Source organism: Pithys albifrons, chromosome 23 (genome assembly GCF_047495875.1).
Source record: "Pithys albifrons albifrons isolate INPA30051 chromosome 23, PitAlb_v1, whole genome shotgun sequence".
Lineage (NCBI taxonomy): Eukaryota > Metazoa > Chordata > Aves > Passeriformes > Thamnophilidae > Pithys > Pithys albifrons.
Genome location: NC_092480.1, coordinates 3,349,333 through 3,373,135, shown reverse-complemented (window position 1 = coordinate 3,373,135; position 23,803 = coordinate 3,349,333). Strand labels below are relative to the sequence as shown.

At 50.6% G+C, this 23,803-nt stretch overlaps 2 protein-coding genes across 2 annotated transcripts in view; both read right to left on the bottom strand.

The window, feature by feature from the left end:
* Nucleotides 1–18,983, bottom strand: part of KMT2A (lysine methyltransferase 2A) — a 42,257-nt gene extending 23,274 nt beyond the window's left edge. Inside the window, exons 1-10 of the mRNA XM_071576211.1 lie at nucleotides 18,642–18,983; nucleotides 9,549–9,618; nucleotides 6,244–8,912; nucleotides 5,160–5,337; nucleotides 4,295–4,529; nucleotides 3,281–3,345; nucleotides 2,421–2,792; nucleotides 1,737–1,810; nucleotides 981–1,109; nucleotides 7–120 (exon numbers count right to left, since the gene is read on the bottom strand). Coding sequence (XP_071432312.1) covers nucleotides 7–120; nucleotides 981–1,109; nucleotides 1,737–1,810; nucleotides 2,421–2,792; nucleotides 3,281–3,345; nucleotides 4,295–4,529; nucleotides 5,160–5,337; nucleotides 6,244–8,912; nucleotides 9,549–9,618; nucleotides 18,642–18,983 — 4,248 coding nt within the window. The remainder of the gene's footprint in view (nucleotides 1–6; nucleotides 121–980; nucleotides 1,110–1,736; nucleotides 1,811–2,420; nucleotides 2,793–3,280; nucleotides 3,346–4,294; nucleotides 4,530–5,159; nucleotides 5,338–6,243; nucleotides 8,913–9,548; nucleotides 9,619–18,641) is intronic.
* A 2,960-nt stretch (nucleotides 18,984–21,943) lies between these two features.
* On the bottom strand, nucleotides 21,944–23,522 carry ATP5MG (ATP synthase membrane subunit g). Its single transcript, XM_071576179.1, has 3 exons — nucleotides 23,386–23,522; nucleotides 22,941–23,101; nucleotides 21,944–22,126 (listed from the first exon to the last, which is right to left on the bottom strand). The coding sequence occupies exons 1-3, from the start codon at nucleotides 23,447–23,449 to the stop codon at nucleotides 22,028–22,030; spliced, it is 324 nt and encodes a 107-aa protein (XP_071432280.1). The 5' UTR covers nucleotides 23,450–23,522; the 3' UTR covers nucleotides 21,944–22,027.
* Nucleotides 23,523–23,803: the final 281 nt, after the last annotated feature.

The window sequence follows — 23,803 nt, the reverse complement described above, 5'->3', positions numbered from 1 at the left end:
CTTTACCTCCACATGTCCACTGCTGGCACAGAGAAAACACACCACCCTGGGAGTAATAGGTACCGAGGTGACGATGCCTAACCCACCCATCTCCCAAACATTCTCCACTTCACAGTCCTCCTGAAAGTACAAAAGGACACATCACCATGCAGAACAAGGCATTAACATCAGTACAAAGCGCTCACATGATTGCTGGTTTTTACATTCTGGGCCTGTGATTAAGACATCTCAAACTGAAATCTTTTAAACATCCACCCCATCTACTTTATGGTGGATTTTGGGAGTCACACCTCGGTGTTGTTCCTGCCGAGGGCACTCAGGGGCCTGTTGGAGCCTTCCCTTTAGGGAAAGCAAACCTGAGGGACAAAACAACATTTTCCACGATTGCACAATTATTACTAAAAGTGAAATTTCAGAAGAATTGTACTTTATTTAAGCTCCATATTTGTATAAAACATTTATGAGATCTCACTATAATCTCCAGTATCAACACTTATAGATGGACTAAAAAATTATTAGGAAAATATTAATTTTATTATTATTTCAACAGTGTTGTTCAAAAAAAGTACATGATTTATCATTTTAAAACCCCAGATATACCCCAAATGTTGTGAATTACAAGTTACTAACATTTTCCCCAAATCTTGTTGGCTCAAGTTGTGGTAAGGTTTTAAAGTTCCATCTTAATGGAATAATTCTTCATAAACCTCAAATTCTTGCTCATCCTCACACATTGACAGTTAAGGTTTTAAAGCTTTAAGTGTCTCTTCATCCAGTATTCTAATTATAAGGAAAAAAAAAGGCATAACAAGCTTCTAAAAATCAACCAAGTCACTTTTCATGAGGCTCCTATTTGCGGTTCCCTTGGAAAGGTACCAGACACACAAACTCAGCAGTTACTGCCAGCACTCTCAGGGGACTCTAGTTCCAGTGTCTAGAGCCAGGGAACATTCAAACACTTAAAACATTTTGTCCTCTACCTTGAAATCCACTCGGATTCTGTGGACTCCATCTGTAGGTGGCTTTTGCTTGGAACTGCTGCCGTTAGTCAGAGTGCTGAGCAAGTTCAACGTGCTGCTCTCTGGCTTGCTTAGAGGAGGGGGCTTTTCCTGGTCAAGCAAAGGAGCCTGCATTAATCCCAACCCCGGACACCAGAACTTACCCAGCAGTTCTATCCGATGCTGTAGATAGTTCACAGACAAACCCCCAAACCAGCACAGAATTAACAAGTGTGTCAAAGCTGCAGGGAAGTGACCATTCTGCAAACCATTCCCTAAGAGTATTCCATCTGCAATTACAGCTGCAATCCCATGTGCTGCACTTCCCTCTACTATCATGTTCTCTCCCTTCAGAGCATGGGTTGGTCTTCTGCTGCAGTGGGGCAACTCTGGGTGTAATCAGGCCCTGCACACTTCTCCCTCAGACTTACATAAGAGGATTCTTTTTTTTGATAATGAAGCTGTTTCTGAGACAAAGGTGGTCCCATTTTATATGGAAAAACTATCCTCCACCCCCCAGTGTAGAAGTCATAGAGACCAAAACAACATCTAAACTGAATCTTAGGTGTAAGCCACGTATTTTGGTATCCACACACAGCCACAAGGGAAAACTTTGCATCTTTAAGCACCACATAAAAAAAAATCTGCATAGGGTTATGCAATATGGTTCTACTTTCTAGACAGAGAGAAGTTCCAGGTGCTTGAAATTTTACTGACTGTACAAAAAACAGTATTCACCTTTTCTTTTGGTTTCTGTTTCACAGGGAAAGGTGGACGGGGAGCAATTTTTTTCTGTTTGCTTTGTTCTGTGCCTAGGAAGGGGGGGAAAAATTATGAGTATTTCAAGTAACTAACAGCCACCTGTAGAGAAGAAAAGGGAAAAAAATCAGCTGGATAACATGCAATGAGTTCTAGACTAGAACTTCTCCACCCTCTTCTGTGGCTGCACCTCATCAACTATGAGCAGTCTCCCTGAGGCATGACTAGAAGAGTTTGCTCTGCTGACAACCTGGAGCACTGTGGGTGCAAAGCCACAGAAATCCCAGAGCTGCCTGGCTGGTCAGTGTTCATGCTGCTCTGCACTACATGCAATAGTGGACTATGCTTTTGTAGTAAAAGATTCAACCTCCTAGTTCCACATTCAGACTGAGAAGTTGACAGACTTAACAATACAGAAAACACTTCAAGACTGCCACAGCTACATGACTTAGCCCCAACCATGGTCATCCTTCTCCCTGCCCCAACATACACTGTGGTTCAATAAAGAGGAAGCCAGTTCTTAGAAAAATTTCCAAAATTATCTGCTGTAGCATCACCACACCATAAAGCATTTATCGTATTTAAACCCCAACAGTTTTTACTGGTATTAATATTGTTACTTGACATGACTCAAATACACTGAGGATAAATAGTCCCATTTACCTATTTCTGGCTGGGGAGTCTGCTTTTTCTTGGGCTCAGAAGTGCTAAGTTTAGGTGCTTCCTTTTTCAAAGGTCCTGAGCTCGGTGGCTGAGAAGGAGGGAGCTGGACTGGCTGGGATGTCTGTTTGCCAGCCTTTCTGGTACCAGATGCAGGGACCTGTTTGGGCTCTGACACAGGAATGGTGGAATTCCCATCCTCATGCTTTTCCTCGACAGGTTTACGGGCAGGCTCACTGCTCTTCTTCCCAGCACTGTCTTCTCTTGGTGCAACAGCCTGAGGAGGTTGTTTCTGTCCAGAGTCCAACTGGTTTTTTCCAGAATGGCTTTCTTTCTTCTCATTTGTCTTCGATTTCTTCTCTTTCTTTTTTGCAGCTACGGAGAAGAAGCACAGATAAAGCAACACAGACAAAATGGTGTGACTTCAAATGATTTGCTGCTTTTCTGAAACAAGGATACAGACACTTTGGTTCAGAATTCTGTCATTGTGCCATATGAAAGAAAAAAACTACTCAAAAAGTAAACTCATGCACTTGGCTTGTGCTTTGATCTGTGTTCTGATACCTTGGACCCTATTCTGAGACAAGAGTAAGCAACACCCTCCTGCAGTAACAGATTCAGAGCTGAGAGCAGACTTTGTGAAGAAGGAAGGAAAAGGAAGCACAAGGAAGAAAAACTACCCGTCCAGTGCTAAGAGACATCGGGGAGTACAAATGCTGTCAGCACCCACACCTCTCCTGCCCCTGTCACCTCCCACCAGGCTGTCTCCCTGCAGAATAACCTTTATAAGCTCCATGTAGCCACAATGACAACACAGAGAGCAAAACCTATGAAATGAAGACGTCTCTTGTGCTTTAGCCTACCTTTAGCTTGCTTCTGGAGATAAGCTTTTGAAGGCATCCATTGCAGATTCTGACATTTCCTCATTCTAAAACAGAAAGAACATGGCATGAAATCAGAAGAAAGATGAAGACATTAAGAGGGCAGTCTGTACTCAACGTGAAGAATTGAAAATAACATTATCAATATATACATTACTTTTGTTCAGACAAAATCAGATACTCTCAGAGTAAGATCAGATTAGGAGACTAAGACTTTTGTTAACTTTATAATGCCTTCTGTATGTTGGGCCAGGCTTTGTTTCTGCCTCTGTTCTTGCAGCAGGGCCTGTGGCTCTGAAACCCAGCCTGAGGCCTGGGCAAAGCTGCAGAGAGCAAGACTCCTTCCAGCCTGCAGAGTGCTCTCACACAGCAATTTTCACAGCAAGCCTTTATAAATAGATCTCATACCACAACCATTTACTGGTGTTACTTCAGCTGCTGCCTTTTCAGATTATCTAGCCTGGTAAAATCAATTTAATACAGCAATTTATAAAAGAAAAAGGTTCAGTCTAAGGGATATGACAGGAGAAATCAAGGGAGAGTGGTGTTTCTTAATGACATACAGAGACATCTTTGATATACAAAGTGTATATAAGTCAGATAAGAATCAGCTTGAAAACACAAGCTCTTCATAAATGCAGTTTGGGAGAATAAGAGATAAATATTAATGGGTACATTGCCTTCCTTGCAAAATCCCATACTGCCTAACAGAAGCCACTGGTCACACACCAAACACTTCTCAATGCAGTTTCATCAAACTGGGGGGGGAATAGACCAGAAGTAAACTCCAGAGAAAGAGCTCTTAACAAGCCACCTTGATTTGGGGTGTTGACTTTTACACTGTTTGCAGTCCCCTGCTTTGATCCAGCCTCAGCCCAGGCCAAGCTCACCCCAAGCCTGTGCTAAGGGCAGGTTTGCTGGTCCTGGCTGGGAGTGTGGATACCCTTACCCCAGTCAGTGCAGGGATTAGCTGAACAGTTTCTCAGACACACTTACTTGCAGCACTGCTTCTTTATATTGCGCCCACCGAACTTGGGTTTGTCCAGGCAGTTGGTGCAGACACCACAGTCCTCTGGAACTTGGCAGCCTGAGCACTGTCCGCAGCGCCTGGAGCGCCGGCCCTTCTTCACCGGAGGCTCTTGCTGTGCCTTGTTTCTGGTAACCGGCTTAATGGGCTTGATAGGTGGAGCAAGAGGTTCAGCCTCTTCTGAGCCAGCTATTGATGACTTATCTACCAAAAGAACATTTCTAGTGTGAGTTTGCTGGTGTCAAAGAATGTTTCAGGAGTGTCTAACTTAGTCCATGAAGACTAAGTTCATGTGCAGAGCCACAGAGGGCAAGTCAGCAATAGGACAAGGGGGCACAGGCTCAAGCTCTGCCAGGGGAAATTGAAGTTGGAGATCAGAAAAAAATTCTTTACAGTGAGAGTAATCAGGCATTGGAATGGTCTGCCCAGAGACGGGATGGATTTCCCATCCCTGGAGGCTTTTAAACTGAGCTTGGCCGTGGCACTGAGTGCCATGATCTGGTAAAGGGACTGGAGTTGGACCAAGGGTTGGACTTGATGATTTTGGAGATCTTTTCCAACCCAATCAATTCTATGATTCTGTGATTCTATGTGAGTGTGTGTATACACATGTGTACATGTGTATATGCACACACATCCCTCTGCAGAACACACCTGTTTTACACAATTCCCAATGGTTGAAAGGATTAACCCTGTTTGAATGACACAGTAATGGACAGCCCAGACTCTTTAACCTACTTTCCCTTGTTAATCACTTCAAGTCCTCATTGTAAGCAGACAACACAAGCCAACACCGTATGAACCCAGAGATGAAAACCAGAAATCCTAACTCACCATCATTCCCCATGGAAGACAGTATCTTCTCCCGCTCTTCCCACGGTAAGGCACTCAGAGTGGGCATGTCATCAGGAAACACTGCTCGCTTGCGGCCCAGCGCAACAGCTGCTCTCCTGCAAACATGTTTGATTCGTGGTCCTCGCACCGACGTTTCTGATGAATCGCTCTCTTGCCCCTAAAACATGAGAATGGACAGTATTCCTAAGAAAGGTATCAAAATAAGGCTGGGAAACATGTAATGGAAACTTCTAAGCAGAGATAAGTTATACGTTAGCTTGCACTTTGTGAGAATTGTGATAAAAACAGATTCAGCCTTCTAAGCCTCAGTTACCCAAGAGAGGTTAAATGCAAAAGAGGTTTTACTCAATGGGAATTATAAGGCAGGTTTCTGTCCACTATTGGAAAGCCAGCTTGCTCATGAAGCCATTTAATCAAGGAACTGACATCACAAACATCAGAGGCCACTGGAATCAGACCAGCACTCGGTGCTGACCAATCCAGCAGAAGCCAGAAGTAAATGAGGCCGTTTAAAACCTTGCACCTGCTGGCATTTCAGATGAGGGGCTTGTGTTTATTGAGGTGATAAAAACAAATGGAGCGTTTTAGTGCAATTTACCATGTTTTGATCATAAGATTCTGGAGTATCTCCCTCTAAAAGAACTACCTCAAACAGGCAACTGTGGGGGTCTGGGCTTCTGCTATACCAGGCCAGACACACAGAAGCAAATGCACAAGACAGACACTGCATTTTGCTGGAACTGCACTTTTCAGAGCGGGTACTACTCTAGATGATCACTTTGTTTAGATTTATTCAGAGAAACCCAGTAAGCAGCCATGCCATACTGGTCTCTGAAACACAGGCAGCTCCCCCCTGGGCTGACTGCACAGAAGCTCCCTCTTCCCCTCAGGTTCTGCCCAGGGCTCCTTGTTTTCTGATCGTTTGCCATCTGTTGCACTAACAGCTGCTTAGCTTGGCACGTTAATTCTTCACGCTCAGGAATCAAAAGCTACTTGTGACTTTCAGCACAAGTTCTAAGTAAGATGCACTCTAGCAAAAAACCCAACCTGGAAAATGGAATACCTGTGCTTTTGGCTGATCTGCTTGTTTTAGGGACTTGCTCTTCTCAATCTTGTACAGCTGGGCTTTTGCCTTTTTCAAAAGACTGGCCACCCTCTTGTCAGTCATTGGCAGTTTGTCTGCTTGAGCCAACATAGAGCTGATGGAGGAAGCGGAATGTTTAACAGTGCTTGACGAAGGAGCAGAGAGACGCAGAGCTTTTTCCTTCTCCAAAGTTGGCACAGTGGGGCTGAGGTCCAGGTCTGATTTGTCTAAACCCCCTCTACCTTTCTTGGATGTTTTGGTTTTGACAGCTGCTGTATCTACCAGAGCAGCAGTGGAAACATCTGCTGTGGGATCTACTGCTGTGGACTTCTTTCGCCCGGCAGTTTTTTTGGCAGATGATGATGCTGCGACATCTTCGCTGACAACCTTTTCTTTGGGCATTTTACCTACAGGAAACAAAGCAGAGCTACTCTGAATTTCTGATCCTTTTCTCCTTTTCTCTTTCCTTGACTCCCGTTTATTCTCCTTTTCTCTCTCTCTGTCTTTCTCTCTGTTCTTGTCCTTCTCCAGGCTTTTGTCAGCATCTTTATCTTTGGAGAGTTCTTCTGCTGCCCTGTCCTTGTTTCTGCCTCTCTCTGTCTGGGGACTCGATGTGAACCAAGGGAAGAGAGGAGCAGGGCTACTAGATGAGAAAGGCTCTGCTGGAGTGCTCGTCTGCTTCCTCGGTCTCTGGCTTCTTTCTGCTGATTCCCCAGACTGCGATAGGGAATGGGAGGGAAAAGTAAAAGTTGAATTTAAGGCACTAGTGGCGAGAGAACTAACTGAAATGCTAGTTAATGAGGAAGAGACAGAAGACTGTGGGGTGAGAGTTGTCAGGTCAGAGGTACTGAGCCTCCCACTCCTCGTTCTCATGGAGTGTGAAGGAGATCTGGGCTCCGATCGGATGGGGCTGAACGCTTTCCTCTTCCGTCTCCGCGAGGACACGCCAGCGGCAGAGGTGCCTGTGGCGGCACGGCCGACTGATGAGGGCAGAGTGACAGACTCGAAGATCCGGGAGTGGGCCTCGCTGGGTGTGAACCGGGGTGCTCGCAGCAAAGGACTCCTCTTGGACATATCAAACCTGCCCCCAGAGTGGAGCGAAAACAGCCGAGTGGGAGCTGTTGCACCGGGTGTTGAGAAGCCGGACGCAAAGCCAACGTCCTCCGGTGTCAGCGGCGGGGGTCTGAAGTTATCAAATATCGGCTTGCGAATAAGACCCTCTTTGGCATATTTTGCTGATGAGAAGTACTGTGGCTCTGACCGGGAATGTTTCAGGGAGGTCCACCTAAACGTCGGCTCTCGCAGGATCGACTTCCGTTTCTCCTGCATCGGAGCAGCAGAAGCGGGAAGGAAGGGTGAGGCCAACGGTATGGTGGGAGGCATAAGCCAAGGGGTATGGTCCGAGATGCTGGAAGCAGGCTGCAGTGGTGGGGGGGGAGTGAGCAAAGGGGGAGGAGGAGAGGAGGAGGACTGCTGCTGTGGCACGCTTGGCAAGGCTGACAGCTTTTTTGCAGCCCTCTGGCCAAAACTTCTTTCTGTTATCGAAAATCTTCTGTTTCTCCTATCATCATTATCATTTTCAGGGGACTGAGAAACAGGCAGTGGAGTGTGAACTTCTGGAGTATTGCTCCGCTCCTCAGAGAGCGTCTGCATCTCCTCGGAAGCCTGGGAGTCTGTGGATGTATCCACGCTGGGGCTGCTGGAGCGGGAGGAGTCCGAGGACATCTGAGACGAATGCTGAGAAGCGGCACTGGACTTTTCACTGGAGCCACAAGATGTAGCACTGAACCTGCTGTTTGGTGTGGATTCTAGTCTGGATATTTTAATAGGAGGATCATAGTCTTCATCCTCAATAAACCGTTTGGGTGTTTTGATAATCCGTGAAGAGATCGCACTCACAACCGGCATGATGAACTGCCGGATGTTTTTGAGTTGGGTTCTCCCCTTCCTGCCCTGCAGTTTGGCCGCTTCTTTCTCAATCTTTTTTTGTGCTCCCTTTTTAGCCCTCTGCAGGAGTTGCTTGGCAATTGTGGCATCTGTCCTTTTGGTGGAAGGTATGATCCTAACAGGCTTGATCCTGCGTGGACTCTGTCTGACAGCAGCCTTCTCTTCCTTCGTGAGGGGCGGCGTGCCGTCCTTCTCCTTGCGAATCCTCTGAGGCTTCTCCAGCTGAGAGTTTATCACTAAAGTTGAGGAAGTCTTTAAACGTTCAGAGGACGGTGGCCTGCCTCTCCTGCGCACAATCTGAACGCTCTTCCTCCCAATCTGAAGCTTTGCTCCAGGCTTAAACTTAGATTTCAGTGGGGAGAGCTTACTAGTTCTTAATTTCTTGATTTTAGTTGCTTGCTGAAATGTAGTGGATGGTGACCTTTTGATTTTTTTCAGACTGTCTTTTTCTTCTTTGCTGCCCTTCTGAATGTCTGATGTGTCCTTCTCTTGTGACAATTTGAACTTCACATTTGTAAGTGTTGGAGGTCTTCCTCGTCTTTTTTCCCTACTCTTCGACTCCTTCTTCTTTACTTTCTCCATGGATGTGGTTTCAGACTTGCTCGAAGGGGAACACACTGAGGAAGAGTCTGACAGCACAGCTGAACTTCGGTCAGAGCTGCTCCGGGGCCTCCCACGAGGTTTCCGTGGACTGGATTTAACTGAGAGGGAAGCAGAGAATGCAGAGAACAATTAAATTTCTCCAAGTGAGGGACCAGCATTACCCGGGTCACACAAGTGTTTACTCAGTATCAGTCATGCTGCCCATACAAGTTGCCAAAACATTTCAGATAATCAACAAATAAAAATACAATTTTATCACCACACGTAGAGAGTACCTTCCCAACAAACCTCTACTCCCACATGAGGTACCATGGAGACAACTTTTCAAAAATCCAAGTCTGCCTTTTCCTAACAGTTTGCAATGGGACAAACTCAGTACCGGCCTCATGCTGGGAGGGAGCACCAATTCTCAAGGGCACATGACACCCTTTAAACACATGAAAAGATTTTTTTAAGCAGACCACAGCTGGTTGGGAAAAAAAGAGTCCTTCTCTAGGACCAGTCAAATCTCTGACATGGGGTTTCAAATACTGGTTTTATCAGTATAACTCTTTCACTCAAAGTTTCTGTGTTCATTTACAGACCAGACAGAGTCCAAAAATAACTGCAATGAATCCAAAGACTGGGATGGCTTTTACGGTGGATCAGATTTGATGGAACAAACAGGACAGGCACAGCAAAGCCATCACAAAGGAAAACACAAGTCAACACCCAGTTCTGCAACTTGAACTTACCTGTGGGGGACCTGGTGGGACTTCGTACTTTGACTTCTTCATCTGAACCAAAACCTAAAAACTGTTCATCCTGCAATGAGAAAGCAGATGGAAGTCTGAGGATGTGGATAACATTACAAAGAACTTCGCTGTGATCAAAGGACAAAAGGATTCTAGAGGATTTTCCTTCCCCAAAGAAGATACTGGCATTTGTTCTTCTAACAAACAATTGCTAAAAAGGAAATACAACTTGTATATACACATACACAGCAGCTACAGTTTACAGCTATGGAACGACCAAAAAGAGTTATGGTGAAACAAAGGATAAATATATACAGAAAAACTCCTTAATGCAAAAATTCTGGCGCTTATATCAAACCACAAAGCTCTGCTTCTGTAAGCTGTTATTCAAACCACCCCAAAGACACACTCCAGCAAAAGAAGTGTTTATTATTCCTGTACAGACACAGCCCAACTTCCTGCAAACTCATGTAAATCTCTCTTTTTAATTCACTTCAGACTCGGTCTTTAGGAGAGATGAAAACACGACTTGTGTTGTGAAGCTCTTCCCTCTGACAGAGGCAGGAGGTTAAAGGCTCCCTGCCCACATTTCAGCAGGTGTGTCAGGGAGCCTCCAAGTGCCAATACCACTCATCTGCCACCCAAATGTGTGGTGACACCTTTCTGTTTGTATGTTGTTACCCTTTCCTAATCCATGTTCACCTCAAGTATTTATGTTGGTGAGTCCTGTGAGCTTTGAAAACAGAGCTGTCACCTGTTGCTCTTCAAAGCCCCACACGCTGAGCTCTGAGCAGGGCAGGCACTGCGAGAACAGTGCCCTGGAAGTGGAAAGGGGCAACACTGTGAAAGGTGGAGGTGAGCTGTGCAAAGAAGTAAGTGTTCCCTTGTGTTCTGCCTCTAGTTTCTACATGGAATTCCTATTTCATCTACTTCTAGAACTGACCATGAATCATTGAATCAGTTGGGTTGGAAGAGACCTCCGAGATCATCAAGTCCAACCCTTAATCCAACCCCACTTTGGTTGCCAGATCATGGCACTGAGGTGAAGAGCATCTCAGTTACTGAAATCACAGCTCTGGTTTTAAAGAAATTGAACCACACACACACTGAGACTTGCACCTGTATCTGTAGGAGAGTTGTGATGTGATAAAAAGCAGCAAGGCTTTAGGACAAATTATTTCTCAAACTCTTCTGCCTTGTTTCTGTCTAATGAGCTCCAGTATAAACAATTCAAATACACTAAGTGTTCTGACCAGGCAACCATCCAGGTTCTCAATGCAGATAACACTCTGGCCAGTTAAACACAACAAATACAATCCCCTTGGGCTACAGTTAACCACCATAAGCCACTGCCAGCTAAAACTGCTGGAGGGGCAGCCCTGCCCCTCCTCATAGCCCTCCCTGCTGCCTACCTGCTCTTTGCACTTGCAGCAGTGATGTTGGTACAGAAAAATGAAGGGTGAGCCATTCAGACCTACACAGGCCCTGTGAGACTGGGGTAGCTCTCGGCTAAGCAGCACTCAGGAGCACAGCTGCTGTGAGGTGGCAGGGAGGAGCTCACTCCCCAGGAATTCATACACTAGTTTCTCACAGGACTCTGCAGGTGCTTGAAAACATCTAGGATAAGTTCTGCAAAACACTGGACTTGTGAGATATGGATTATAACCAATGACAGCTTGTGGCCTGATGGTGTGAGGTTCAACTTAGCCAATGGTGTGTAGCTTTAACCCTGCATAAACCGTGTGTGGTGTGTAACAAGGGGACATTCACTCCATCACATTGATCTGTGTGTGATGTTCAGTTTCTCTGCTGTGTACTTACAGTTTTCTACACAGTGATGGCGAGAAAACCAGAAAAAGCAACACAGAAGAAATAAAATAATGCCAAGAGGCATCGCTTCTGCCTGGGGCACCTTGCATGATGCAGAACCCCTGAATGCCCTTCCTGGGAAGGGAGAAACCACCACTTCCCAACTTCCATCCTGCAGCAGTGCCACCAGAGTGAGAGCAGCCACTCTCCCAACACTGCGGATCAGCGGCCAGTCCCGCCTGCCTGGAGCTCCCGAGCACGTGGGCTCGCTGCGGGATGTAAACACTGCTGGGCTGAGCTGGGCTGAGCTGTCTGCGGGAAAAGGGTCCCCAGCCCCGGCAAAGGGAGAGGCTGCCACTGGAGACAGGTGAGGGCTGAACGCTCTGAGCACTGAGAAGGCACGCAGAGAAACAAGGAGCACCCAAGAACAGGCGGGGTTAGAAACGCAAAGGGAGCAGCCACTCACTCGCGCGATTTCCTGACCTGCACCAGCCCCCAAGTTCCTGTGGCTGCTGTGGATCTTTTCTTCATTTTGTTATTTTGGGTCCTACAGGCATTATTATTTTATCTAAATTAGTACTTGCCATATTTTTGACAATTGCCTGTTCTAATCTCTAATCCATGGATTAGAACTTGCATTATTTCCAAACCAAACTCTGTTACCTTATTTTTCCAATTCTGATACTCTTGGAATGGCCATTTTTTCCCCATTTCCCACCAAGAAGTTACCAGAAGTGTCTACAGGCACTCAGCAATAGGACAAGGGGGCACGATGGGCTCAAGCTCTGCCAGGGGAAATTGAAGTTGGAGATCAGGAAAAAATTCTTTCCAGAGGAGTAATCAGGCATTGGAATGGAGAGGGGGTGGATTCCCCATCCCTGGGGGTTTTTAAACTGAGCTTGGCCGTGGCACTGAGTGCCATGATCTGGTAAAGGGACTGGAGTTGGACCAAGGGTTGGACTTGATGATCTCGGAGGTCTTTTCCAACCCATGATGCTACAGCAAAAAGGCTCCCTGCACAAAACAACTGCTTTGGCTTCATTTACAGCCACCAGCAGCAACACATCACTTGTGTTTGCTTGTTCGGTGACACTCATGAGTTACTGATGACCTCAAAGTGGTCACTGTCACCACCTGAGGAGGCAGCCCTAGGACCTGTCAGAGAACAAGTAAGTCGCCAGGTACCCCTACATGTTTGCCAGGCTGAACCATCCAGTTACCCATCACACACCAAAATGCAGATTTGAGGCAAAGAGGCAGCAACAGCGTCCCTCCAGTTTTACAGAAGTGACTATAAAGCACGACAGATGGAGAGTGATTAAAAAACATAATGATTTTGAACGTGACCTCATTTACCTGAAAAAGAATCATGCAGTGCAAAAAAGGTCACTCAGGATTATAAACAAAAGGACAAGGGAAGGCTTGCCTTGTGCAAGGCATGAAGCCTAAAGAGGCACACACAGGGTTGATCTTTCTCTCTGGGCAGCAAAGCTTCCATGTACATCTCTGACCCAAACATTATCCCACCTGAGTTCAAGCTCAGAGCCGTGAGCTTGCAAGTGAATGTCTATCACAATGCTCTTGAGCAAAATTACTTTTCAAAGAATTTCCAAGTAAAGATCTTGGAGGAAAATCCACCTTCAGAGAAGAAACTACTCTGGAAGTTCTGACTGAAGTTCTGATCTCTGAGGAATAACAGTATAACCTGTGGATCTGTGAAGCTACACAGGACCACCCTAACCCATCACCAGCACTAAACCAGCAATGCAGCTGCTCCAATCAGCACCTGAAAAGGTTTATTTAATTTTATAATAGATTCACCTCACCAACAATATACTTTTCTTCCCATTCCCCACCCTGGGTTTGGCCCCAGTTAGACAGCACCTCACCTTCTCGTAAAGGGATAAGCTATTTTTAGAAGCTCATTCAGATGCCTGCTCAGTAACTACAGCACAGTATCTACCAGACTCCTCTGCTTTCAGCAGAGTAAACACCCTTGGAGGTTGGCAATTAGAGACAAACACAGGGTGCACTCTGTGCTGGTGCTGGGAACCGAGTGGAGTCATCTGGGATTTCAGGGAGATGCTTCCCAAGCCACAACTTGTGATGCAACTTCAATAACAAGCACCAGAGCACTTGGGGTGACCATTATCACAGAATCATAGAATGGACTGGGTTGGAAAAGACCTCCGAGATCATCAAGTCCAACCCTTGGTCCAACTCCACTCCCTTTACCAGATCATGGCACTCAGTGCCACGACCAATCTCAGTTGAAAAACCCCCAGGGATGGGGAATCCACCCCCTCTCTGGGCAGCCCATTCCAATGCCTGAGCACTCTCTCTGCAAAGAATTTTTTTCTGCTCTCCAACTTCAATTTCCCCTGGCAGAGCTTGAGCCCATCGTGCCCCCTTGTCCTACTGCTGAGTGCCTGGGAGAAGAGACCAACCCCCACCTGGCCAGAACTTCCCTTCAGGGAGTTCCAGACAGTGCTGAGGTCACCTCTGAGCCTCCTCTTCTCCAGGCTAAACAACCCCAAATTTTTTTTCCTGTATGGAAACAACATCGATGTTTTATTATTATGACTCGATGGGGGGGTAAAATAAAACATATCTGAAAGGAATGCCCCAAAAGGCAGAGCCCACAGATTATACACAGATTTGGATGACAGTCTATTCATCCTTTCATTGTTTGATTCAACGAAAGCTCTGACTAGGAGTGATGCACAGAGTTTACTGGGGCTTCACTTCAGAGCAGCACTGACCTACACAGCACATCCTGAGAGCACAGGAGAGCCCCTGGCTGGGTCACCTCCATGTGACAACCCCCAAACTACAACACTGCAGCCACACCCTCGGAATCACACACGCCAACACCACTGTGATTGGGACTGCAGCTTCCAGAGTGCCTTGGATGACACCTAATTTTGGAATTTGAAAATGCACTTTGCTCTTGATGTGGCTGAGGCACAGAGAGCGCCTGCTCTGACAGTATTACCACGTGAACAGATCTGTCTTGCCAGCTTACTAGAAGGAAAATTAGAATATTCAGTGTTAGGAAGTAACAGCAAAGCCAACCTCTCCCTCTCTGGTCAAGCTGAAAGCAGCAGACCAGACTAACCTACACCAGCAGCCCACTAACAACACAACTGGTCCCTGCTTTCCACAGACTGCTGGTTCCATTCTAGACGAGAAATTCCAAATTATGATTTCCACTCTGAACACAGCAGAATGCCTATTAGAGCACCTGAAACACTCTCATCCTTGTCACAACAGGCTTTCAATAACACCACTTCCAAGAAAGAGGGTCAGTCAAACCATTACCTAGAAAGATTCAGCTCACAGATGGTGAGAGAAAAGCTCTAGCTAGAGCTGTTGTACTGCTGTTATGAGAAAAGAATTCTGTAGTGGCAAATTCATATTCTGAAGAAATATATTCCCTAAAGAAATATTATTAAAGTCAAAGGATGCTTCAGCTCAGCTCAGGGGGAACAGTTAATGCCTCTCTGGCAATTCTGTGCTATCCCTGAAAAGTGAAGCACCACTAACTCAAGGAGTTACAGTTTCTTCCCTTATTTCCTCCAGGGTGGTGCTGTAAAACCTGCACTTCAGCACTCCAATGCCAGCACAGGAGCAGGTGGGGAAACACTGGTTTGAGTCTGCCCCAGGAGCTTTAGAATCACAGAATCAATTGGGTTGGAAAAGATCTCTGAGATCATCAAGTCCAACCCTTGGTCCAACTCCAGTCCCTTTACCAGATCATGGCACTCAGTGCCACGGCCAAGCTCAGCTGAAAAACCTCCAGGGATGGGGAATCCACCCCCTCTCTGGGCAGCCCATTCCAATCCCTGAGCACTCTCTCTGCAAACAAGCTTTTTCTGATCTCCAACTTCCAGCTGAAGGAAGCACAATGTCCAAAAGCCCCCACAACAAACTGGTCAGTGCATTGTTGCTGCTCCAAAACCACCCTGCCTGCTGCCAGTGGGACCAGCCACACCACCTTCCAGTTCAAAACAGCTTCCTAAATTCCCAACAAACTTCCCCAAACCTCTCCTCTCTGAGGGTTTGGAGCTCTGCACAACGCTGACCAAACCACTGAAATGGGAACATCACCAGGATGCTGAAAACAAACTTTTATTTTCACACATCTGACAAAGAAGCACCACTGTCTTCAGGAAAGGAGAAATGCAGGAAGGAGCCTCCATCTCTGGGCCATGATCTGCATCTCCCTCACCATGTGCAGTGGCACCAGTGACAGGCAGGGCTCTACATCTCTACCTCACATGTTAAACACTCAGGCAGTTCTACAGCGACTGTTCAATGTAACACTCGGAGAGGAAATTTTGAGGCAAACAGAATTTTAATGCCTGTGAAGGAAAGAAATTATCTGTACTTCCAGCTCAGGTGTGACTGTGGTGGTGGTATGGAAGCCACTTCCTCCATCCAGCACATGGATCTATTACCATTTCCAAACATGGCAGCCACTGGAACATCCACAACCCCAGTATCCACCTTATTATGCCCATGTAACAGCAGCATTACCAGAGGCACCACCATCACAACCACAAACCCTGGGCATCTGCAACTTTCAGTCAATGCAAATTTCACCTCAGGGATGGGCAGGGAGCTCTGAACTGAGAGGCAGACCAGATATTTAACAACAGTGTTTATGCTTGTTTTAGTTATACCAAATGCTGACATATTGGATCAAGAAAACACAACCAAATTCCCCTTATTCCTACAGTGCCACTCACACTGAGCTGAAGGGCCAGTGCACAGCACAAACTTCTCTTCAAGCAGTTACAGCTTCACTGTGCAAAAAGTCCCAAGGCCAACTCTTGTGGTGCCAAAATCAAGTATCAGAACATCACTGCTTTAACACAGGTTGGTTTCGAGATAACTCAGCGAACTCAGCAGAGACAAGGGTTTGTACACAGGGACCTGAACAAGGGGAGAATGCCCTGACAGAATTCAGGTATGTTTTAAACAAGAAATAAAGTCTGCTGTGTACCATAAAATGGCCAAGAAGAAAAAGAAAGGCTGAGTCATAGAATGGATTGGGTTGGAAAAGATCTCTGAGATCATCAAGTCCAACCCTTGGTCCAACTCCAGTCCCTTTACCAGATCATGGCACTCAGTGCCACGGCCAAGCTCGGGTTAAAAACCTCCAGGGATGGGGAATCCACCCCCTCTCTGGGCAGTCCATTCCAATGCCTGAGCACTCTCTCTGCAAAGAATTTTTTCTGCTCTCCAACTTCAATTTCCCCTGGCAGAGCTTGAGCCCATCGTGCCCCCTTGTCCTACTGCTGAGTGCCTGGGAGAAGAGACCAACCCCCACCTGGCCAGAACTTCCCTTCAGGTACTTTCCACTATATACAATGTTATTAGACAGAAGTTTTTAGTAGCTAAACAGAAAAGTGATGTAAGAAGTAGAGTTCTTAAGATCCAGGAGACCCCGTGCTCATCAGATGCCACACCTAGAGTGCACTCAAGCTATTTTATTTTAATGCAAAAATGCCCTAAAGGCCAAACTCACTAAGATATCTCAGAGATGTTTTGGAGCTTTTTTGAAATGCAAAAATATACTTTAAGACAATTGGAACTGAACAAACAAACCACAGACCAATGTCATCATAGGGAAAAAAAAGAAAAAGAGAATAAAAAAAAAAAAAGAAAAAACCAAAGCAACTTGTCTCCCCCCACATGCAAACCTCCCGGGTTGTTAATTCTGTGGTCAGGTTGGTTAGCCAGATCTCAGTCATTTCTGCCCCTGAACTAGCGCTGGTGAGACATTAACTGCTTCCCAGAGGACACGGTGAATTCCACCGAGCCATGTCTACTGCAAACAGCAACATGGACAAGCTCCCCAAAGCACAGCCCCTGCTCTGAGGTGCTGGTGTTAATGAGAGGGCAGTCCCACCCCAGAGCCTGTGCAGGTGTCCCCACGCTCAGCTGTGCCCTGCAAACACAATCCCGACCCTCCGGCACCGCCGGAGCTGCCGCTCTGCAGCCCAGGAATTCCTCCAGCTCAGCCGCGAGCCTCGAGCTCCACTGCATGGCACCCGACAGCAACGCCAAAACGAAGCAGGAAAGATACAGGAAAACCGTATTTTCGTGTGTGTTTTAATCAACTCTGCTACGGCCAGCGATGGGAAAGGAAAGCAACTGCTGTTTAAATGGGGAACATACACACAAAGCTACGCTCACCCACCCTGCCTGGAGAAAAAGAGGCAGAACTGGCCCTTCAAAAACCAATAAAGCCCTTCTGCTACAAAGGACCCGGGGAATCCTCTTGCCGGCGCAAGGACGCAGCCAACGAGCGATGCAAAACAAGAGCTGGGGGAAAGCAACGCTGCAGCTCGTAGTAAGTAACACACCCCCATCATGTCTTCCCTGTTCTGTCAATAGGTGGGTTGTTGTCAGACTCCCGCTCCGGCTGCCTCAGAAAGGCTTAAAAAAATAAAAACGAAGGCAGGAAGAAGAGCAACTCAAATTTAAAAAAAAAAAAAAAAGAGAGAGAGAAAAAGGCAAAAAACCCGGAGAGCCAGCGCTCCGTGTGCCAGCGAACGGCCTCGCACCGGGCTCCGCCTGGGCATCCACAGAGGCGAAAGGGAGGAGGAATAAGAGGAGGAGGTGGAGGAAGAAGAGGAGGATGAGAAGGGGGAAGAGGGGGAAGAGAGGGAGGGAGAGGGGGACAGCCGGTGCGCGGCACCCATTGCCGGGCCCGCAGGGGGGGCTGACAGCGCGGCCCCCCCGCGCCCCTCGGAAGGACGCGCCGCCCCGCCGAGCATCCCCCTCCGAGCATCCCCCGCCGAGCATCCCCGGGAGCCACCCGGCCGGTCCCAGCCCCGCCGCCCGGTCCTACCTCGCTGCCGGCGCGCGCTCCGCATCCCATCCCATCCCATCCCGCCCCGCCGCGGGCGCGGGAGCGGCGGATAATGGAGGAGGAAAAGGAGGAGGAGGAGGAGGCGGCGGTAGGGAAGGACGCACCGGCGGCAAGTCGCGTGCGCGGGGAGGGACCCGCGGGGGCGGCGGGACCAGCACCGGGACCGGGACCGGCACCGACCCCCGCCCGCCCGGTCCCGCCGCCCCCCCCCCCGCCCCGCCGCGGGGCGCGCCCTTTGTGCGGGGCGCGGGAGGTGTGTCGGGCGGGCTGTGCGGGCAGCGCTGGGTGGGTGGGTGTGCCCGCCCGGCCGTGCTCGGGCCGCCGCTGCCGCCGCCGGGGATGCTGCGCCGGGACCCGCCCGCCCGCCGCGCCCCCCCCCGCCCCCGCCGCGCCCCGCTCACCTCCCCGCTGCCCGCCTCGGCACCGCAGGCCGCGCGGAACCGCCGCAGGTTGATGCCGATGGCGGCCGAGACCTGGAGCGCCGCGTCGAAGCCAGGACCGGCCGCGGCCGCGGGGCCGCCGGGGCCCGGCGCTGCTGCCCCGCCTCCGCCGCTTCCCGCCGCCCCGCCGGAGCACGGGCCGCCGCGCTCGCCCTCGCCCGCCGCCGCCGGCGCCGCCGCGGGCTCGGCGGGCCGCAGGCTGTGCACGGCCGGCACCCGCAGGCGGGACCCCCCCGGGCCCCGGCGGCCCCATCCGCCGCTGCCGGGCCGGGCGGGGAAGCGCCACCGACCGCTGTGCGCCATCTTTACTGAGAGGCGACGAGCCAGAGAGCGGGGCCGGGCCGCGCCCCGCGCCCTGCATATCGCCTCGCCGGCCCGCGGAGGCGCTGCATAAGGCCGGCTGCCATGCAGGTTGCAGGGTTCCGCCATCCCGCCGCCCGGGCACCTGAATAAGTCACGCTCGACCAGTGGTAGCCCTGCATAACGCTGGGCGATATGCAGGGCTCCGGGCTCGAGGCACAGCGCGGCCCCCCATTCTGGATAGCGCAGCCTTCGGCCGCCGCGATCCCTTATAGCTCGCAGGGCCATGCAGGCTCGGGGCTCCTTGTGGGAGAGCCCCAGAACCTGCCTGCCGCATAACAACGCCGCAAGCAGCCGGCATAACCCCGACAGCGATGCCGAGCGGGAGCGGGAGCCGCCGGCGCCCCGGACCGCGTATAGGGTATAGGCGGGTCCGCCTGCCCCCTGCATAGCGCGGGGCCGTATGCGGGGCGCGGGGCGCCGCCCCGGGCCCGGCATGGCCTCGCCCGCAGCCCCGTGAGGCCGGGACAGCCGCGCCTTGCGGGGGCTCCGCTCCCCGGACTCCGCCCTGCCCTCCCGGCCCCGGGCCCGTCCTACCTGCGGCCCCCGCCTTGTCGGTGCCGCGTCCCACCCCCGGGAGGGAGGTGACGGTGATGGCAGGGCTGGCGGCCCCCTCCCGTGCAGCGAGCGGGGTCGGCATCCAAGTGCCCGCCGTAGTCCCTGGAAACAGCGCTGCGAACACACGGATCGGGTGTTTGGAACGTAAAATACCCGTTTTCCTTGGCAGCCCGTCAGCTGCGGGCAGGGAGGAGGGCAGGGAGGAGGTTTGTCCCTGTCAGGGACAGCCGAACAGGGCCTGTGGTGCTGGAGCCCTTTGGTGACTCCCGTCCTGCCTCTGCGGGGGCTTCTCCGGAGGAATTCCAGGCGGGAGAACTAAAATTAGACAGTTTCTGGCTCTGGAGGGAGTGTGAGAGGGACAGGAGCATTTCCGAGGTCTCCCATGCTTTACCAGAGGAGCTGAATCCAGCCCAGTGCCAGGCTGAGCTGCAGCCCCGAGGGGCAGGAACAGAGGGGACAGGAATGCCTTGGAGCCAGGTCAGCTGGCCTTGCTCTCAGCGAGGTCCTCCTGGGTCCAGAACCCTTCCAATAATCAAGCTCACCTGTTAAATCCCACGTGTGATCTGTTTCAACTTAGGGAATATGCCTGGCCCGTTCCCTTGTTGGTCTGTACCTGCTGGGTGAGGGGTTTGTGATGGTGGGAACAAAGAGCTCCTGCAGAGGGGCAGTTCTGGGGGGCTTTGTTCACCCACACTCATGCAGGGGATGTGGCTGCAGCCCTGAGCAGGTTTGCCAGGTCTCTGGGGGAGAAAGGTGCACCTGAGAGTACCTCAGTTGGTTAAAACTTGGTTCTAATAACACCAAGGTCAGGGGTTCAATCCCCTGTCTGGGCCATTGACTTGAGTTGGACTTGATGATCCTTGTGGGTCCCTTCCAACTCAGAATAGTCTGGGATTCTGTGAAACCTCCTCTGCAGGGAATGAGCCACCCCTGGCACAGGGAGGAACACCAGGAGCATCCAGCAGGAATGAAAGAGCCTCTCCAGGGCTGCTGCTGTTGGGCTGTGCCAGGCAGTCATGGTGCCCTGGCCAGGCTGGTGGGAGAAGCAGGACCAGGCTGGGCAGAGGGCTGGAAACACAGGTCCTGTTGTTGCTGGGGAGTTCCCTGAGCCTCACTTTTCCCATCTATGGTGTAGAGGTGACCTGTGATCAGTTGTGACCCAGAGGTGGGTCACGAACCTTTATAACAAGAATAAAAAAGTTTTCCACTGATGGCACACCAACCTATTGGTCACATCTAAAGCATGTGAGTTACCTGTGCTCCCTCTCAGCAGTGCATGAGGCTTCTGCCTGCTGGGATGAAGTGCTGAGAAGGTCAGTTCTGCTGCAGGGAGAGGAGCAAATGACCTGCCACTGGCACAGTCACCCTGGAGACATTGGGGTCACTGGTGTGCACAACACAAGGCCCAGAGAAGTGAAGAGCAGTGGAGATGGCAGCATCAACAAGGAGCAATACTGACTAGAAACCGTCTTGTAAGACAATAAAAACATTGAGGTCCTATCCCAACAGGTTGCTGGCTTCAGAGAACTACAAATTATTTCCTGAAAGGAGGAACAGTGCAGGTGACTCGCCAGGCTTTGTAAACACCTCTACAAGAGCTGGCTGACAATAAGCAAGGTGGTGGAAGCTTGGGCAGCAAAACCTCTGGCTGGTGGGCAGGTAGTTGAGATAGATAGATAGATAGATAGATAGATAGATAGATAGATAGATAGATAGATAGATAGATAGATAGATAGATGGCCAATAGATAGATGATAGATTGATAGAGGATAGATAGATAAAGGATAGATATATATAGATAGATAACCAATAGATAGATAACCAATAGATAGATAGATGGCCAATAGATAGATGATAGATTGATAGAGGATAGATAGATGATAGATAGATAGATAGATAGATAGATAGATAGATAGATAGATAGATAGATGACCAAGAGATAGATGACTGATAGACAGATGGTAGATAGATTGATAGATAGATAGATATAGATATGCTGACCTTCCTAGGCTTCCACTTCACCAGTCAGACCCCACACCAGCAGAGCTGCCTGTAACCATGCTGTGTTCCCTTTGGAATAAACCATGGAGATTGCTTTTGACAGCCAAAAAGTACTGGCATTTCTCCTTGGTTCCCACCAGCAGATGGGAGGTGCATTCAGGAACAAATGGAACACCTTCCTTTGCACTTTCCATTTGGATTTGGGGCTCTCAGGCACAGTGCGTGCCCCAGAGTGAGCAGAGCTGTGGTGACCAACAGCGGTGTCACCAAGGAGCCAGCCACCCCCTCCCCAGCCTGGGGACAGGCTGGCACCTCTCAGGGTGGCAGACACAGACCACGACAGCTCGACATGAGCTCCTGGCTTTATTGTGGCAGACCCCGCGACAGACCCGGTGTGGTGGCGCTGGCGGCACCGCCGAGCTGAGTGTTCACACGTTGTACCCGATGATGCCGCCCTTGCCGATGATCTCCCCGATGTAAAACCACATCAGCACCTCCGTAGCCACCAGGCCGTTCCTCAGAGCCTCCTGAAAGTAAACCGGCACTGGTTTCAGCCCAGAGTCCCACGGCAGCTCCTCCCTCGCTCCCAAAGCCACACCCCTGCCCTCCAGCAGGGCTGAGACTTCCGCAGTTCCCAGGGCAAAACCCAGGAGTGGAGGAGTGTTTGCAGCGTTCAGTCACCCCTCAACAATGCCAGGTCTCACAGAGCTCTTCCACAGCGTCCAGCACAGTGTCCGCTGTGCTTTGTGGCTTCCCACGGCCCTTTCAAGGCTCAGAGCCCACACACGTGGGAAGAGCGTTAATTTCAAGGGCAGCCCATGACATGGCTGATCCAGAGGCTTGGGCTAATCCCTTTCCCTGGGACAGATCATAGAATGGATTGGGTTGGAAAAGAGCTCCGAGATCATCAAGTCCAACCCTTGGTCCAACTCCACTCCCTTTGCCAGATCATGGCACTCAGTGCCACGGCCAAGCTCAGTTTAAAAACCTCCAGGGATGGGGAATCCACCCCCTCTCTGGGCAGCCCATTCCAATCCCTGAGCACTCTCTCTGCAAAGAAGTTTTTTCTGATCTCCAACTTAAACTTCCCCTGGCAGAGCTTGAGCCCATCGTGCCCCCTTGTCCTATTGCTGAGTGCCTGGGAGATAACCGGGGGGAGCCCTAAGGAGGACAAGCACAGCCTGGTCCAGGCAGGCAAGAGTTAAGGCAAAGCCAGCAAAATAAAACACTTTAAACTCCCGGCCCTTGAATCCCTCCAGCTTCAGGTATCATTGCCCCCAGCTCCGCTGCTTCCCCGGCTGCTTCCAGGGCGGCTGGGGGGGCTCCCTTTGGAGCCCGTACCTTGACGGTGACCTGAGCCAGGCGGCCGCTCTGGAAGGCGCGGACCAGCCCCTTCATGCTGTCGATGGCGCGGGGGATCTCGGCGGGGGTCGGCGGCGCCAGCTCCACCTTCGCGTAGCGCCAGAACGTGGCCAGGCGCGGCTTCGAGTAGGTCACGGCGGCTGCGGGGAGGGGACCGGGAGGGGACAGAGAGGGGGGACAGAGCAGGGAGGACAGAGCAGGGGACAGAGCAGGGAGAACAGAGCAGGGAGGACAGAGCAGGGGGCAGAGCGGGGGGACAGAAGAAGGGACAGAGCAGGGGATGGTGTTTTCCCAGCAGGGCCCGCGGGGCCGCCCCCGGGCCCGGCCCGCACCAGCCGCGCTCCCTGGCCCCGCTCCCCATCCCTCCCCGTGCCCACCCCCGGATCCCCCCGTGCCCACACCGGTGCCCACGCCGCTGTCTCACCGCTGAGCAGCTCCGGCCCGCGCTGCACCAGCCGCTGCACCAGCCCCTGCGCGGCCTTGGCCATCGCTGCTCTGCGCGCTCAATGTCACCGCCGCTCCCCGCACCCGGCGCGCCGCGGGCAGCCCCGCGCCAGGACCCCGCACCACGTGCGCTGGGCGGGGCCGGACAGCACGGAGGGGACGCGGGTTCGAGACCCGCGCGGGGCCGGGGCGAGTTCGGGAAGGAGGATCCACACAGCACCCCGCAAATCGCCTTGTAATCCCAAAGGAGAACACCCAGAGAGCTCGGCTGGATAGGAAAGCCAAGGAGGTCCATGAACACTCCAAACCAGACAGGCAACATCCACATCACATCTTCTCTGCCAGCCTCAGGGCACTCAGTTCTCTGGCAGGTAAAAGCTCCCCAAAAAAGACCTTTC